The sequence below is a fragment of the Rattus rattus genome, chromosome 2 (genome assembly GCF_011064425.1).
Source record: "Rattus rattus isolate New Zealand chromosome 2, Rrattus_CSIRO_v1, whole genome shotgun sequence".
NCBI lineage: Eukaryota > Metazoa > Chordata > Mammalia > Rodentia > Muridae > Rattus > Rattus rattus.
This window is the reverse complement of record NC_046155.1, coordinates 91,134,659-91,148,343: the sequence shown is the minus strand read 5'-3', so window position 1 is coordinate 91,148,343 and position 13,685 is coordinate 91,134,659. Positions and strand designations below refer to the sequence as shown.

General features: G+C 47.5%; 1 protein-coding gene across 1 annotated transcript in view; it reads right to left on the bottom strand.

Moving 5' to 3' along the window:
* Positions 1–879: 879 nt before the first annotated feature.
* The window catches only part of Sbf2 (SET binding factor 2), a 311,159-nt gene continuing 298,353 nt past the window's right edge, over positions 880–13,685 (bottom strand). Inside the window, 7 exon segments of the mRNA XM_032892912.1 lie at positions 880–2,311; positions 2,986–3,117; positions 5,009–5,096; positions 6,032–6,216; positions 7,371–7,475; positions 8,337–8,570; positions 10,260–10,387. Coding sequence (XP_032748803.1) covers positions 2,213–2,311; positions 2,986–3,117; positions 5,009–5,096; positions 6,032–6,216; positions 7,371–7,475; positions 8,337–8,570; positions 10,260–10,387 — 971 coding nt within the window. The 3' untranslated portion in view covers positions 880–2,212.

The following is a 13,685-nucleotide window of genomic DNA, read 5'->3' as shown; positions in this document are numbered from 1 at the left end:
GTTTTGTATCGATGACTTTGAAATAGCATTTTGAATGTGGGTTATATAAAGAGCCATTAACCATGGGCTACATGTGACGGCCCACACCTCCACTCCTGCGAGGGCTTCCCCTGCTTTCACCTGGGGCTCTCACGACATTTTCATCCGATGGTGGCATCACTCAACAACTCCTAAGTCATGACCAAGTCACTAAAGATGCCAGCTTCCATGGAGGGAACCAGTTGTCAACAGTGAGCGCTGAACAGGGACAGTGAGTAGGGACCAGAGAGGATACAGGACTTGGCCATGGGACCTGTGCTAGCCCCACAACTGCACCTCTCCAGAGCCACAGTAGGGCCAGACACAGCCGTGGCTCCCCCTTTAGTTCTGACTGCAGCCATGGAGAACAGCTCAATGCTGTGAGCGCAGAACCTGCTTGGCCCCCACTCCAGTTTCTCTCCTGAGTTTCAGGGACACAGTGTGGCACTGTGCAGGTCCTAGGCTGGCCACTGGGGAGGCACTGTCTCGTTCAAGGTGCTGACGCTCCTGGCTGACCCAGAGACCAGCATTCCTTTCAGCTGTGTGAGACGATAAACTCCAAAGACTGTTGCACAAATGTCCCCTCAACTGTGACCCCCAAGACTTCAGTGTCTTCTGCCTGAAATCATTCTGATCTGTCATACACTAGGGGAACTGTGGCCCAGGAGAGGCAGCAGAGGACACCTGCGACTTTCCCTAATGCTGCAAAACTATGTGAGGGGGACCCAGAGGCTCATGGCTGCGGTGCAGCCTCTGCTGCTTCCGAGGCCCATATGGTCACAGTTTAGATGGAGCCTTGGCCCCACGGTCTCCTGAGAAGTGCACAGTGCAGAGCGAACCGACCTCACGGCACTCGACAGCTTCTTTTTCTTAAGAAATACATTTAATTCTGGGTGGTTAGTGCGTATCCGGCACACAATGCCGTCATGGAGTTCAAAGAATCCAGTTACAAAAGCAGTAGAGGGCGCAGCCACAAAGAGCTGAAAGCACAATGACTCCAGAGCTTACAAAAATTATTTCATATACAAAGAAAATACAAATAATGTGCAAAAACCATTTCCACAGGTGGCAAATTTATAAAATGAATGATAAAAAACTCCTTCATTTTTATTTCCCAATTTCTTATATATTAATACAGTTCTATTTTCTAGTGTGTTGATAACTTTTAATTTGAAAATTTTATTTTAATCTACAAAGTAGTTTTTTATTTAAAAAGGAAACAACCTTTTATTACTAAAATCTTATGAATCAGTTTAGTTATTTTTATATTAAATTATAAGCAGGCTATCTGAAAAATCATTATGTAGAAATCATATATACATATTTTGAAATATTAGTTTGTATCTAACATATTAACATTTCACAGACAGACACACTGACCAAGCCACGGGGCCCAGTGGCAGCTGCAGCCGCTCAGGCTCACCACAGGGGAACAGCGCCCTTGAGTTTCAGCCTTAGGAAAACAAGGTTGTCGTAGTTGGGAGACTGTGAGAGCAGCTCTTCTCACCAGCAGTGCCATCTGGTTGTCTGGCCTTGTCCCACTTGTGCTGGCAGCAGCTGGTCTGTTTATCCAACTGGTTCCTGGTTAGTTCAGTGCTAGTGTTCTGTGGGGTTGCACTCTTTGCTCCTGCTTGTTACTTTACAGAAAGCTGTCAGGAACAGGGGACCCAGGTGCTGTGTCCTCAGAGCCTGGGGGTTTGAAGCAGTGTTTGCTGCACTGACCCAGGTCATACTGTGCCACTGTTGCAACCCTCTCTGCCTGCCACTGAGGAGTGAAGCTCCCGGGCAGGGCCCAGGAAAGCACCCTTTGGCAGCACCAGGGAACTGAGCTTCTCGAAGATCAGGCAGTAAAAGCAGGTGTGTCTAATGGGAGACGCCTGCAGACGCACGGTGACCTTTGGAGGTTTGGATTTCTGTTGTCAAAAGTTCTCAAAGGACGTTATGGCCTTCACTGAGGACTCAGGCGGGGGAGCCACCTTGCCTAGGAGGTGGCAGCAGCACGTCCGGAGGCATCTCTGAGCCCCAGCCACTTAAATCCTGTGGGGATGCACAGGGCAGGGAGAGGGCCAGGGCTCCTTCCCAGACCTGTGTGACAAGGCGATTGCTTCAGGAGGGGACAGGGTAACCCCATCGCCCTGTCTGTCAGGCAGATGAGGCTGCTCCTCTGCCTCTCGTGCTTGTGTGGTCACGGGCATCAGGCATCGGAGATGCAGCTCTGGATCCTGTCCATCCACTGCTGGGCGCTCTGCCCGTCCTGGGCACAGAAGTTGTACACTCGCTTGCTGGTCTTGAGCTACAGAACCAAACGACAGGAGGGCGGATATAAAGCAGGACTGCTCTGGCTTTGGGAGAGCAGCAAACTAGTCCCATCCTGGACAGACAGAACTGCTGCTTTTAAGGCCATGAGTGGGTCTCTGGGTGTCTCAAGGGCCATGTGACAGATGACTTATCTCTCTAGTCCCTGACTAGTCCTTAACATGAAGACAGTTTGATGAAGGTGACATTCGCCACCCCTCTACAGGCTACAGTGCTGTTCCCTGGCTCTGGGTTTCTGTCATGGCTCCACTTGAAAAAGGGGGTGGGCCAGTTCCCCAGAGAGCCTTTACACACTCTTCTTGCTTTGGTGCTGTGTAAGAGGCCAGAGGCACCAGCTGGTCCTGGGACCCCGTCCCCATCATCAAAGGCAACTCTGGGATGATGTCGGCTCTCCTTGTGTTTGTCCTTGCCCACCCTCTTGTCCACCCCACCTGGCTGTCCTTCCCTCACTCTGGTGACTACGGGCAGTGACAGTGCTGTGGTAGAGGCAGAGGAGGGGACACTGCCGGGGCAGTGTGATACAGGAAAGTCATGGGAATTCATTGCCACTCACCCACAGCCTTAATTCTCTTTTTAGTGACTACAACTCCTTGGGCCCTATAGTGTTTGGAGGCCACGGAGAGACATGCAGGACAGGAAAGAGGAACTTACATCAAAGAAAGCCTTGTCACTTGTGTACTTTGGGGCTCCCATGCTGGGGCCGGCAGGGATGACCATTTCTACCTCAGCCAGGTCAATGTGGCCTTTACAGCTGGTGTCTTCCCCCGAGTCATAGTATCGAAGCTTGGACCGAAAAGAGAGACAGGACACAGAGGGGAAGTGACATGGCTTTCCAGACTGTCTGACCCCATTCCTCTGCACCCTGCTTGTTGGTGCTGACCGCATGGAGGAACACTCTGGCGTTAACAACACTGGCTGCCTCTTGTACACACCTTTAATCCCATCACCTGAGAGGCACAGGCAGATCTCTGAGTTCAAGGTCAGCCTGGTCCTCAAAGTGAGTTCCAGGACAGCCAGGGCTGTTACACAGAGAAACCCTGTCTCCAAAAACAAAACAAATAACCAAGAGGAATTCCTGGATGCTGATCTCAATCTGAAAAGGTCAAAGGATCTCAAATGCAAGTCACACAAGAAACATCACTGAGCTACAGACAGCCGGGGTCTCCCCAGCCTCGACCAACAAATGAGGAGTCAGTCTTTACTCCAACTGAGGACTACTCAGGTCAGTGAGGACTCCCACTGTAGTTTCCTTGTGGGAAACCTCCTTAGAAAGAACTTCGTGCTGCTGCTAAAGTGAAGGACGCGTGATGCGTGTGCAGCCCCTCCCACCTCTGCTTTCCAGGCTCTAAGTGACCGCATAGCATGAGACGGACAAAGGAGAGGGACGGCTTTGAAAGCAGCAGCAAGTTGGGTGGAGAAGAATGCAGTCTACAATGGTGCCAAGGGACATCACAAACAGCTCCCAGCTGCCAGCTCTTGGAGATGTTTAAGTTTGGCACAACAACCATGAATTACTTTGGAATAAGAAGGAATGATGAAGTATTTTAAAAGCTTGCTGGTGAAGGCCTTCCTGGCCCAGTCAGGATCCCAGTATGCATGGTGGCAATGTGATCGGTGTTTCCATCACTGTGGCTCATGCCTCGCCCCCACCCCAGGCACAGTGTCAGCAGGACTAAATGGAGAAACCGTATACTTTCCGTGCTAAAGAAATCCAGAAGATTGGTAAGAATACAAGTGTAATTTGATGTAATTTTAAATTACAGTAAAATCGTGATTTTTCCTATGTTATATTTAGTGGTTTAATGGAACTTTTCTACCCAGTGAAGGTTCTATGATTTCAGGGGACACTGCTACCTTAAAATGCAGCTCTAAAAAGGGCTTCTGTTTGTATATTTGAAAAATCTCACCAGTCTTCATACGGATCAACAAACAAAAAACCGAGAAAGCACTTCAACCAGAGGAAAAGGTGGCCCCAGACCAGCCTGGACCTGGAAGGGGTGTACCTGAAGCTGTCCCACAGTTGAGGTCCTTCCTGACACTGCATTCTGACCACAAACAAGTTAGCCTGAATCAGAGGCTTCACTGCTCTTGCTAATGAAGGGTGCTATGGGGCAGATGGGGAGAGAGCACAGGAACAAAGGGCATGATGGGAGTTAGGGCAATAGCTAAAGCATGACATGTCCTAAGGAAGGTCTAGCCTAGTCTGCTGTGAATCTCAGCACTGCATGGGCACATTCCCTCCCAGGGCTCCCATCTTTGAAGAATAGTCCCTGCTTAATAACCAGTGCAGTGAGGTGGGTGCAGTAACTGTTGAGTAAATGCAGTCATAAATGCAGCAGGGATGAAGGGCAGCTGCACCCTGGAGGGGAGGGGCAGCACAAGCTCCTACATTCATGCACCAGGTTAAAGCTCCCAGATGCTTTCAGACCTGCAGGCTGAGAGGAGACCTTTATGTATTAAGAGTTCCAGTGCTCTGAGCACACTGGGCTCAACTGCTCTGCCTTAGCTGTGCTCCAGGTAGAGGCTGCTGTAAAACTTCCTTCCAAAGATTACTACCAGGCTTGGGCATGTGGGGCTTTGGAAGAGCCACCATCTGCACAGGTGAGGCGGCCCTGAGTGAGCAACACAGGCAGGGGCTGGGTCGAGCGTGGCGGAGCAGGGTCTTAGGCCTTACCTGGTGTTTGGTTACATCTAAGACAAACCAGCGGGGTTTCCACCCCTTCAGCAAGGCCCCTCTTTTGTATAATGTTCCTTCAAAGGACCTAGAGGAAAACAAAAACAGCTTAGAGACGGACTCCTGCAGCCAAACCACTGAACTGAGAACTCCTCATTGGAGGAGTTAGAGGAAGGACTGAAGGAGCTGAAGGGGTTTGCAACCCCATAAGAACAGCAATACCAACCAACCAGAGCTCCCAGGCACTAAACCACCGTCCAGAGAGTACACATGGACAGACCCATGGCCCCAGCAGCCTATGTAGCAGAGGGTGGCCTTGTTGGGCACCAATAGAAGGACAAGCCCCGGGTCCTGCCATGGCTGGACCCAGTGTAGGGCGGGAAGGGGTGGGTGGATGGGTGGGGGAACACCCTCAAAGAAGCAGAGGGAGGGGGAAAGGGGATAACATTTGAAATGTAAATAAATTAAAAAAAACCCCAATTTTAAAAAAAAAGACAAAAAAGAAAAAGAAAAAGAAAAGAAAAAAGAAAAACCCAAGAATGCTGTCTTTTGTTTGTCAGGTTTCTGTCTCCCTAGTCAAAGCTCTCCTTGGAGTCAGTCCCTATCCCTTTGGGGAGAAGCTGACTGTTTGATGGGGTCAACACTCCCCTGGTTAGGAATTCTTGGTTTCCACACTTTCTGCTTTGCAAGGAATTCTGTAACACTGAGGGAAACGGGAGTTGGAGACAGAAGTCTGAAGACAATGTCATGAGAGACACTAGCATGCCCTTGGCATCCCTAATTTATGTGGGTGAATTCTTTTCTCTCAGCCAAGATGAGTAGGATTGGTGATACATACTATTGAAAAAATGTTTCCTGACACACATTCTCTCAAATCTCGGTCCCTCACAGAACCATTTAAATGAAGCAGTTAAGAAAGATAAAACCCGAAGAATGAAAGCGAATCCATTTGAGTCTGCAAAGGCGGTTTGCATAGGGCTTCCTTAGGCTAACAGTTGTGGCTTAGGGATCCAGCTTCGTCACCTGTTCTCGTCGTTCTTGGATGTGTACTGGCTGTAAAGGGTGGCCGCCCTGTGCTCTACGCCATTGGACGGGGCGGTGGTGGTACTTTGATCCTCTGTCGGGCTGCGGTGCAGCGCAGGCCTCTTCTGATAGGAAGGCACATTGGTAGATGCAATTCCTGGGGACCTTGACGAGTGCCTTAGGGACTGAAAAAGACAGAACAGGAGCTGGAAAGTTTCCTAGTGGCTCTAAGAGACTAGCCTGATAATTTCACTCATATAAATGTATCTCAGAGTAAAAACTCATTAGTGAGTCAACATGTGTACAAACACATTTATCCTGTGTTTGTCTTTTTGTTTTGGGTATGGAAAGTAGAAATAAACTAAATATTTATTATATGGGGACTGGTAAGCAAGCAAACCAGCCCAACAACTGTTACTCCTTTATGATGCAGTTAGACAGCTGCCAAAATGACACAAATGGATGGCATGTATGCCAACAAGGCAGGCTTTAAAACATCACATACAGTACATCTCTTATTTCTAGCTTATACATCTTTTGATAGCCTTCTATGTACTGTTACTTTAAAAATACATATTACTTTCATAAAAATCTAGAAACAGTATATTATTTCTGGCTGATGATGCTTTATGTCCAAGTGGCAAAGTTCCTGAGCAGTGGTGGGAGGTAAGGCTGAAGGAAAGGCGCGTGCAGAGGAGGCCCTTTTATCATGGGCTGTCTTCTCACTGCACTAATCTTGCTTTTCAGAACATCCGTGGCTCCTCACTTCCCTGTGCTGGGCTGGGAGTTGTTCTACTGTGGGTTTGAGTGGTGGCCCTGCCAGTTAGGAACTGTGAGATTCCTCTGCCTTCCTCTTCATGCTAAGGTACAAACCACACTCACTGTGAACTGCATAGGCCCAGTCCCTTGGGCATGCGTGCTTGATAAACATTTCTAATAGCAGAAATAGGAAAACGGGGTACAAGAAACAGAAAGCAAACAGAAAAGGAAGTGCGGGAAACAGAAAGTAGCATAAGCTGTCATCTTAGATTACTTCCTCTTTGCTTGTTTCTCTGGAGCGACCATGGGCTTGGCATTCCCTGTCCCTTGTGGTAGGTCAACAGAGACCACAGTGGCACCGAGATAGAGAACCCAGTAATTTCCCCTGGACTCAGTGCTTGAAACATGTGCATTATGTCACTGTGGGGATGAGACATTCAGGAAGCATTTGGTCATCTGGGCCCCCAGGGCATGACCTCTCTTTCTACCATTTTCGCTGGCCACAAGCACGGCTGGGTTGTAAGTTGCGGGCTCCATCTGACCTAGAACCCTCCAGGCTCAGGGTCCTTTGCAAACTCACGTGATCTGTTCTTGGCTCTTCCTTGAGGTCCATGGTAATTTTTTCCCATAGCTGGTGCCATTTCTCAGGAGTTTGATTCAATTTATGCTCCAATTTTTCAATTTCCTGCAGAGAAATGAAAAAGATAGTTTTGACAGAACAATATTTCACAGACGGTCAGGATGTACCCAGAGGCACAGGTTTCCTTTGTAGCAGGCCCAGATGAGCAGTGTGGCCAGAGTGTAGCTGGGTTTCAGGATTTATTAGGCCTCAGCAGCGTTTTTTGAACAGATTGACTTAAATAGTAAGAAATGTAGTGTGTGTCTCAAACACCTTCGCTCTTAGACAGCCTGTAGGAAATCCGATGACCACAGCTAAAGGCCAGCTGTGGGCCCATGTCCCAACCCTAATGAGAGAGAGGAGCCCCTCAACTTTGGAGACTCAAACCAGATGTGCAAAAGAATAAACCAAGAGATTCTTATGAAAATGATTTTCCTCTGACAGGGGCCTGAGACAGCCATCACAGCAACATATTCTTCCTGGCTTGCAAACAGAGAGGGCTCTTCAGGAACTGCCTGACGCGCATCAGAACACAAGGCTGCTCCTGGATGGCGACTGCCAGGATGGCTCCGCTCCAGATGTGCCTGCATAAAGTGTCCCACCAGACCATCAGCTATTTCTCCATAGTTCTATCCAAGGGCAGGAAAGCACTGTGCAAGCTACTGCCTGCAGCTACCTCAGGCAGCCCAGGAAAATGGCCGTTCTCTCAGCTGCTTCCCTGTAGCTCTGCAAAGTCACTTTTATGGGTGCCTCTGCCAACAGTGTGGTGTGATGTGCACTGCAGCATGAGATCAAGGCTGGGTTCTTCAGACTCAGAATGCCATCTGTGACACAGCCCAGAGTTAAGGGGCCCATGACAGACATAAGTATGCAAGTTAGTTTAAGCTGCTCTTGTACTGTAGGTGTGTCTATACATGGCTGACTTACACTGAAAAGTCTTGTGAGGGCATCTGGCTGGCTGCAGGTCACATCATCATAGCATGGCCACACTGTTTTCCTCTGACTCTGGGGCCCAGCTCCTCCAGCTACATCTGACTCCTCGTAGGGAAAATGCTTGGGGGTCAGCATCATCCAGTCATATGAAGGACCTGCAGACAGGGTCTCTTCTGTGTAGTAATCCCACTTCTTTAGGCTGGAGACATTTACATTAGGCTTCAGGGCCTGTTGAAGGAAAATGCTGAACTGTAACGTCATCTCAACCCTGAAATACTTGGTACTACTACTAGGCAGCCCCTCACATTTGCAGAGTGTCAGGTGAGTGTATATGCATTCATCTAAATATTTATAAATCATCAAATAAAACATGTTAAAACCTTCCTTCCCCAATAAATGTAGCCTGCTAATGATCTAGAAGGTCCTTGTGTTATTCATAGGAAGTGGTGGCACAGGGGAAGATGGTCCCCTCAGCTTACAGACCTCAGCTTAACCTTCTCCTCCCACCCTGGCCTTACATGAATGTTTTGTATCCCCTAGGTCACAAAGCTAAACTGTTCATCCTTTGCCGAGCAGCTACTTGATTGCTCTGGGCCTTGGCACTCTGCACTGGCGAGCTGGGCTGACTTGGCAAGTAGCCTGATGAATAGCTGGATGCAGGCCAGGAATGTGGAGCAAGGACAGGATGAGAAGCCACCTGTGGTGGTTTGAATACGCTTGGCCCAAGCAAAGTGGCAGGGTTAGTCCTTGTTGGAGGAAGTGAGTCACTGTGGGTGTGGGCTTTGAGGTCCTATGCTCAAGCTGTCCAGTAAGGAGGAGACCCTCCTCCTGGCTGCCTGGGGAAGAGAGCCTCCTTCTGGCTGCGTTTGGATCAAGATGTAGAGCTCTCAGCTCCTTCTCCAGCCTGCGTGCTGCCATGCTGATAATGGACTGAACCTCTGAAACTCTAAGCCAGCCCCAATTAAATGTCTTTCTTTCTAAGAGTTGTCTTGGTCATGGTGTCCTTTCATAGCAATGATACACAAACTAAGATACCACTTAAAAACAAGCATTTGGTTTCTTATTGAAGGTCCCACTGGAGAAAGGCCAGATAGAGTTCTAAATGCTTGGGCCAGGGCAGGGACATCTGCATTCCCTAAGCACTGAAGTTCCGTTTATCACATCTGCCCAGACCCCAAGTATTTCATGTATTGTATAAAACTGTTCCCATCCAGTGATGAGTTTTTGGTGATTTCTTTGAAACAAAGTCTTGCCATGCAGTTCAGGTTGGCCTAGAACTCACAATGTAGAAGAGGCTGGCATTTCTTTTTAAACATATGATTCCTCCTGCTCCTATCACTTAAGTGCCTGGATCAGAGGCGTGGGCCCCACACTGAGCCCCATGAATAAGTAAACGATGAAGGTATGGGCTAGAGTCGGTTCACCTATTGTGAATACTTGTTGTTCTTCCGGAGATCTGAGTTACCAGCTCTAACTTTAGGCAGCGAAGCCTGCCTGTTGCAGGTTTGAGACTAGGTCATGCAGATGCATGTGACCAAGCCTTGCTGCCCCTTAGATATGCTGTTCTCTGGGCTGGAGTCCAAATGTCAGTGCTTTCCTTACAGCTCTTCCTCAGGCTTATTATATACTTAAGCATTTAAAAAAATCTCGGCTATGGCCTGGTGTCACCTTTAATCCTACACAGGGAAAGCTCTTTGCTTTGAGTGTGTTGACATTATCCCTTCTAAGTGCTAAGGACTAGACTTTCATCAAGTACTCAGTGAATAGTCTCCCATTTCTGTTACAACCCAAACTTATACTGTCTCAAACTTTTAAATACATTTGGGATAAAACCCACTCAAATGCTTACATATACTAAAATGAAGGGAAACTTTTGTATAAAACATTTAGAAAAGACAAATGATTTCTTAACTCTACCTCTATTTCCACTGGTGAGTATAAGTAATTGAAGAAAACGGGGCTCCGCTTGTGCATCTTGTCAATGCACTCCCAGATACAGACGCCTTTCTTGGCATGCTTGTCACCTTTGTCATCAAACAGAGTTCCTGTAAATTAAAAATAAATCAACCAAAATACAAAAGTGAAGTTTTTTTCTAAAGTTATGAAACACGGAGAAGAAAAAGTGAAGTATTTCTTACATTCCTGAAAGTAGGAATGAAAGTGCAGAGACTTTAAAAGCTAAGAAACCCAGGGGCAGGCTGGCCCATCCTGCATGAAGCTTGGGCCACGGGGGCCCTCCACGCACGCCTGCCTCTGAATGTCAGCCACAGAGGAGCCGCAGACAGGCCACACATTTCTTAATAGAAAATGGACTCAGCCAACTGAGGAGGCTTAGCTCAAAACATAATTCTGTTTTTTAAAAAAACGTATTATGAAGTAATTTAAAGCATGTTTTTGGTTATAAATGCTATTCACTGAGACTCTGGATGGCAGAGGGTGTGTTCTATCTTAAGTGACTAAATAAGCTTAGATTCTTGTATCTCCCTCCCTCCCCATGGTCTCTCTGTAGTTCTGGCTGTCCTAGAACTTGCTCTCAACCCCAAGAGATCAGCTTCCTCTGCCTCCCAGCGCTGGGGTTACAGTGGTGTGCCACCATGCTTGCTGAGTATTTTTGTTTTCCATGGGGAGGGAGGGGTAGACACACGCCAGATGAGGCAAGGACAATCCAGGAAAGGCAGTGCTACTTTGCTTTGCAGGGAATGATGCTGTGGAGTTAACTTTATACCACAAGAGGCTGCCTTAGGCCCTTGGCCATACAAAACCCCTGTAACTGTGGGACCCAAGACTGGGGCTGTCTCCTTCCTGCTCTGTTGTCCTCTCTTTCTCTCTTAACTGCAGAGTCCTGCTCAGTGGTTCTCAACCACGATCACATTAGAAAAGCCAAGATTTGAAAAATCCCAACGCCCATGTCTTGTTTCAGAGCAATTGTATCAGAATTTCTCGGGACGCACGCCCTCATATGCAAGTCGTTTAAGAGTTTAAAGTTGAATTGTTAAAGTCATCTCATGGTTTTACCAGGGGAAGAAGCACCCAGAGACAGGCCTCTGTTTCTCAGGACACACTCTCCCCTTCCATCTTGGGGCTACCTGGTGAGACCACAGACAATGCACTCTGTGCTTTACAGTACCCAGATGACTGTCTCAGAGTAATACACAAATGTAGGAACACTCTGAAAAATGTTTACAGCATCAGCCCTATTGAGGTCCAATTCCAAAACAGTAACACACTGTTCTTTCGAGACTGTGGCCATGGTGATGAGGCTTTCCTGACGAAACCTTGAGTTAGGACTAACGAGGTATAGCAGTGGTGGCAGGAAGAGGAGGACGGTTCTCAAGCTGTTGGTAACTAATATAGTTTGACTGAATAGGATGCACAATTGGTTTGTCTACCCAGCAAGCACAGACTCCAACTAGGCAACCCAGACTGGACTGGTGTATGAGCCAGTTTGGACAGAGAATCCTGTGGTAATGACATTCTAGGATTCCAAATAGGTTTGGCGGTTTATAAAAAACATGTAAGACACAGGATGAAAATAGTTCATTTATTCATTCATCCTTCCTTTTACCCCACAAGACAGGGTTTCTCAGTGTATAGCATTGGCTGTTCTAGAACACACTTTGTAGACAAGCCTGGCCTGGAAACTCATCGAGATCCTCCTGCCTCTGCCTCCTGAGTGCGGAGACTAAATGATGTGTTGCACCACTGCTGGGCCTGAAAATAACTTCACTTTCAAATAATCACAGCCACCTGTCAACATGTTTGGTAAAACACTCTCTTAATCCAGTTCCTTTCATCTCCTGTTTAATCTGTTTTAGATCGCAGACAGGACAGCCAGCCCTGGTCAGTTTCCAGGCAGGCTGACAGCAGCTGAGGGGAAGCTGGTTACCCACTGTCTTGCTGTCTTGGTTTTGACGCTATCTTACTGGGTCAGTGGAACACTCTGTCTTGTCAACATGGTGGAAGCTCTAAGAAGCTCTGGCTGCCCAGGTCGCGCCCTCACATTCTGACTCAGCTGGCTGGAGGTGCTGCCTGGATGTCCCCAGTTAATTCTAGTCAGGTCAGAGAACAGTTGTACCAGATTCTGGTGTTTCTGTAACTAGAGACTTCATCTGGTACAGCAGGCATCTTGGTCTCGGCCACATCTGCATGGGAGGAAGGTAATTGGCTGACCAGCTTGTCAGCCATATATGCATGTGATACACCTTTCAGTGAACACTGACTGAGCCTGTCGCACCCAGGCTGGCTGAAGGGCAGATCCAGAGCTGTCACCAGCTCTGCTCACTACCTCCTCACCACATGCTGCTTTAGAGACTGTTTTTGGCTGTGATATAATGTGTGACAAAGGCCTAGGGATAAATGGTCTGGCCAGGGTTCTTTCCTTCACCCAAAGGAAGTATTATAGACAATTTCAACAACGCTTTTGAAGTAGTACTTCTTGACTTCAGCTTTTAAACAGAGACCACTGGTAAAGCTTTAATTAATTATGAAAGGTCTTCTTTCTAAATACTGTTACATGATGTACAGAGACCATCAACTTTGTTTTCCTTTATTTTCCCATCTTCTGAGTTCTAGAATTACAGGCATGTAGCACTATATTGGTTTACACGATGTACATAAGGGGACCAAGGGCTCTGGGCATACCAGGCAAGCATTCTTCTGACTAAGCCACCTGGAACAAGGGCTGGCTGCTTTTTCTTTTTCTTTCCTTTCCTCTTCTCTCTTCTTCCTTCCTTCCTTGTCATGCATATTTCCCTGTTTTCCTAACAACAACCCCTGAGGAATTGCTGTCATAGATTTTCAGAATCTCCTTTTCATGGTCATAGCTATTAGAGACTAATATGAGAGTGCTGTCTACAATTCCTCAAGTGCTTCTTAGATGACAGCAATACGCTGAGACATTGTTCACTGCTTCCTCCTGTGCACTATGGCCCATTGTACCTTACCACTGTCCCTATCCTACAGATGAGGAGGTCGGGGCCCAGAGAGGGTTCTTACTTTCCCACAGTATAGCCTGTGACCAGGGGTTCTAGAATTTACCTTAGTGTCTGTTTGGTTTAGAGGCTTTTGCATGAACTGTTACCCAAACTGCCACCATGGACAGGTCCTTTCTATCAGAGTGGACAAAACGGATATACTATGAGTTAAACATGTCTCCTGCACAATGGCAGTGCTTAAGAGTTCTAACAGTTCCCATATTTAACTTTATAAAGGTAGGACAAGAATAAGTACTTGCTGTAACTAACAGCTAAGAGAGCACTTCTGCCTGGAGCTGGGCAGTAACTCCGATCACTCTACACTCAGTTGCTTGGGATCAGTTACATCATTGAAGTTTCCATTAAAAAC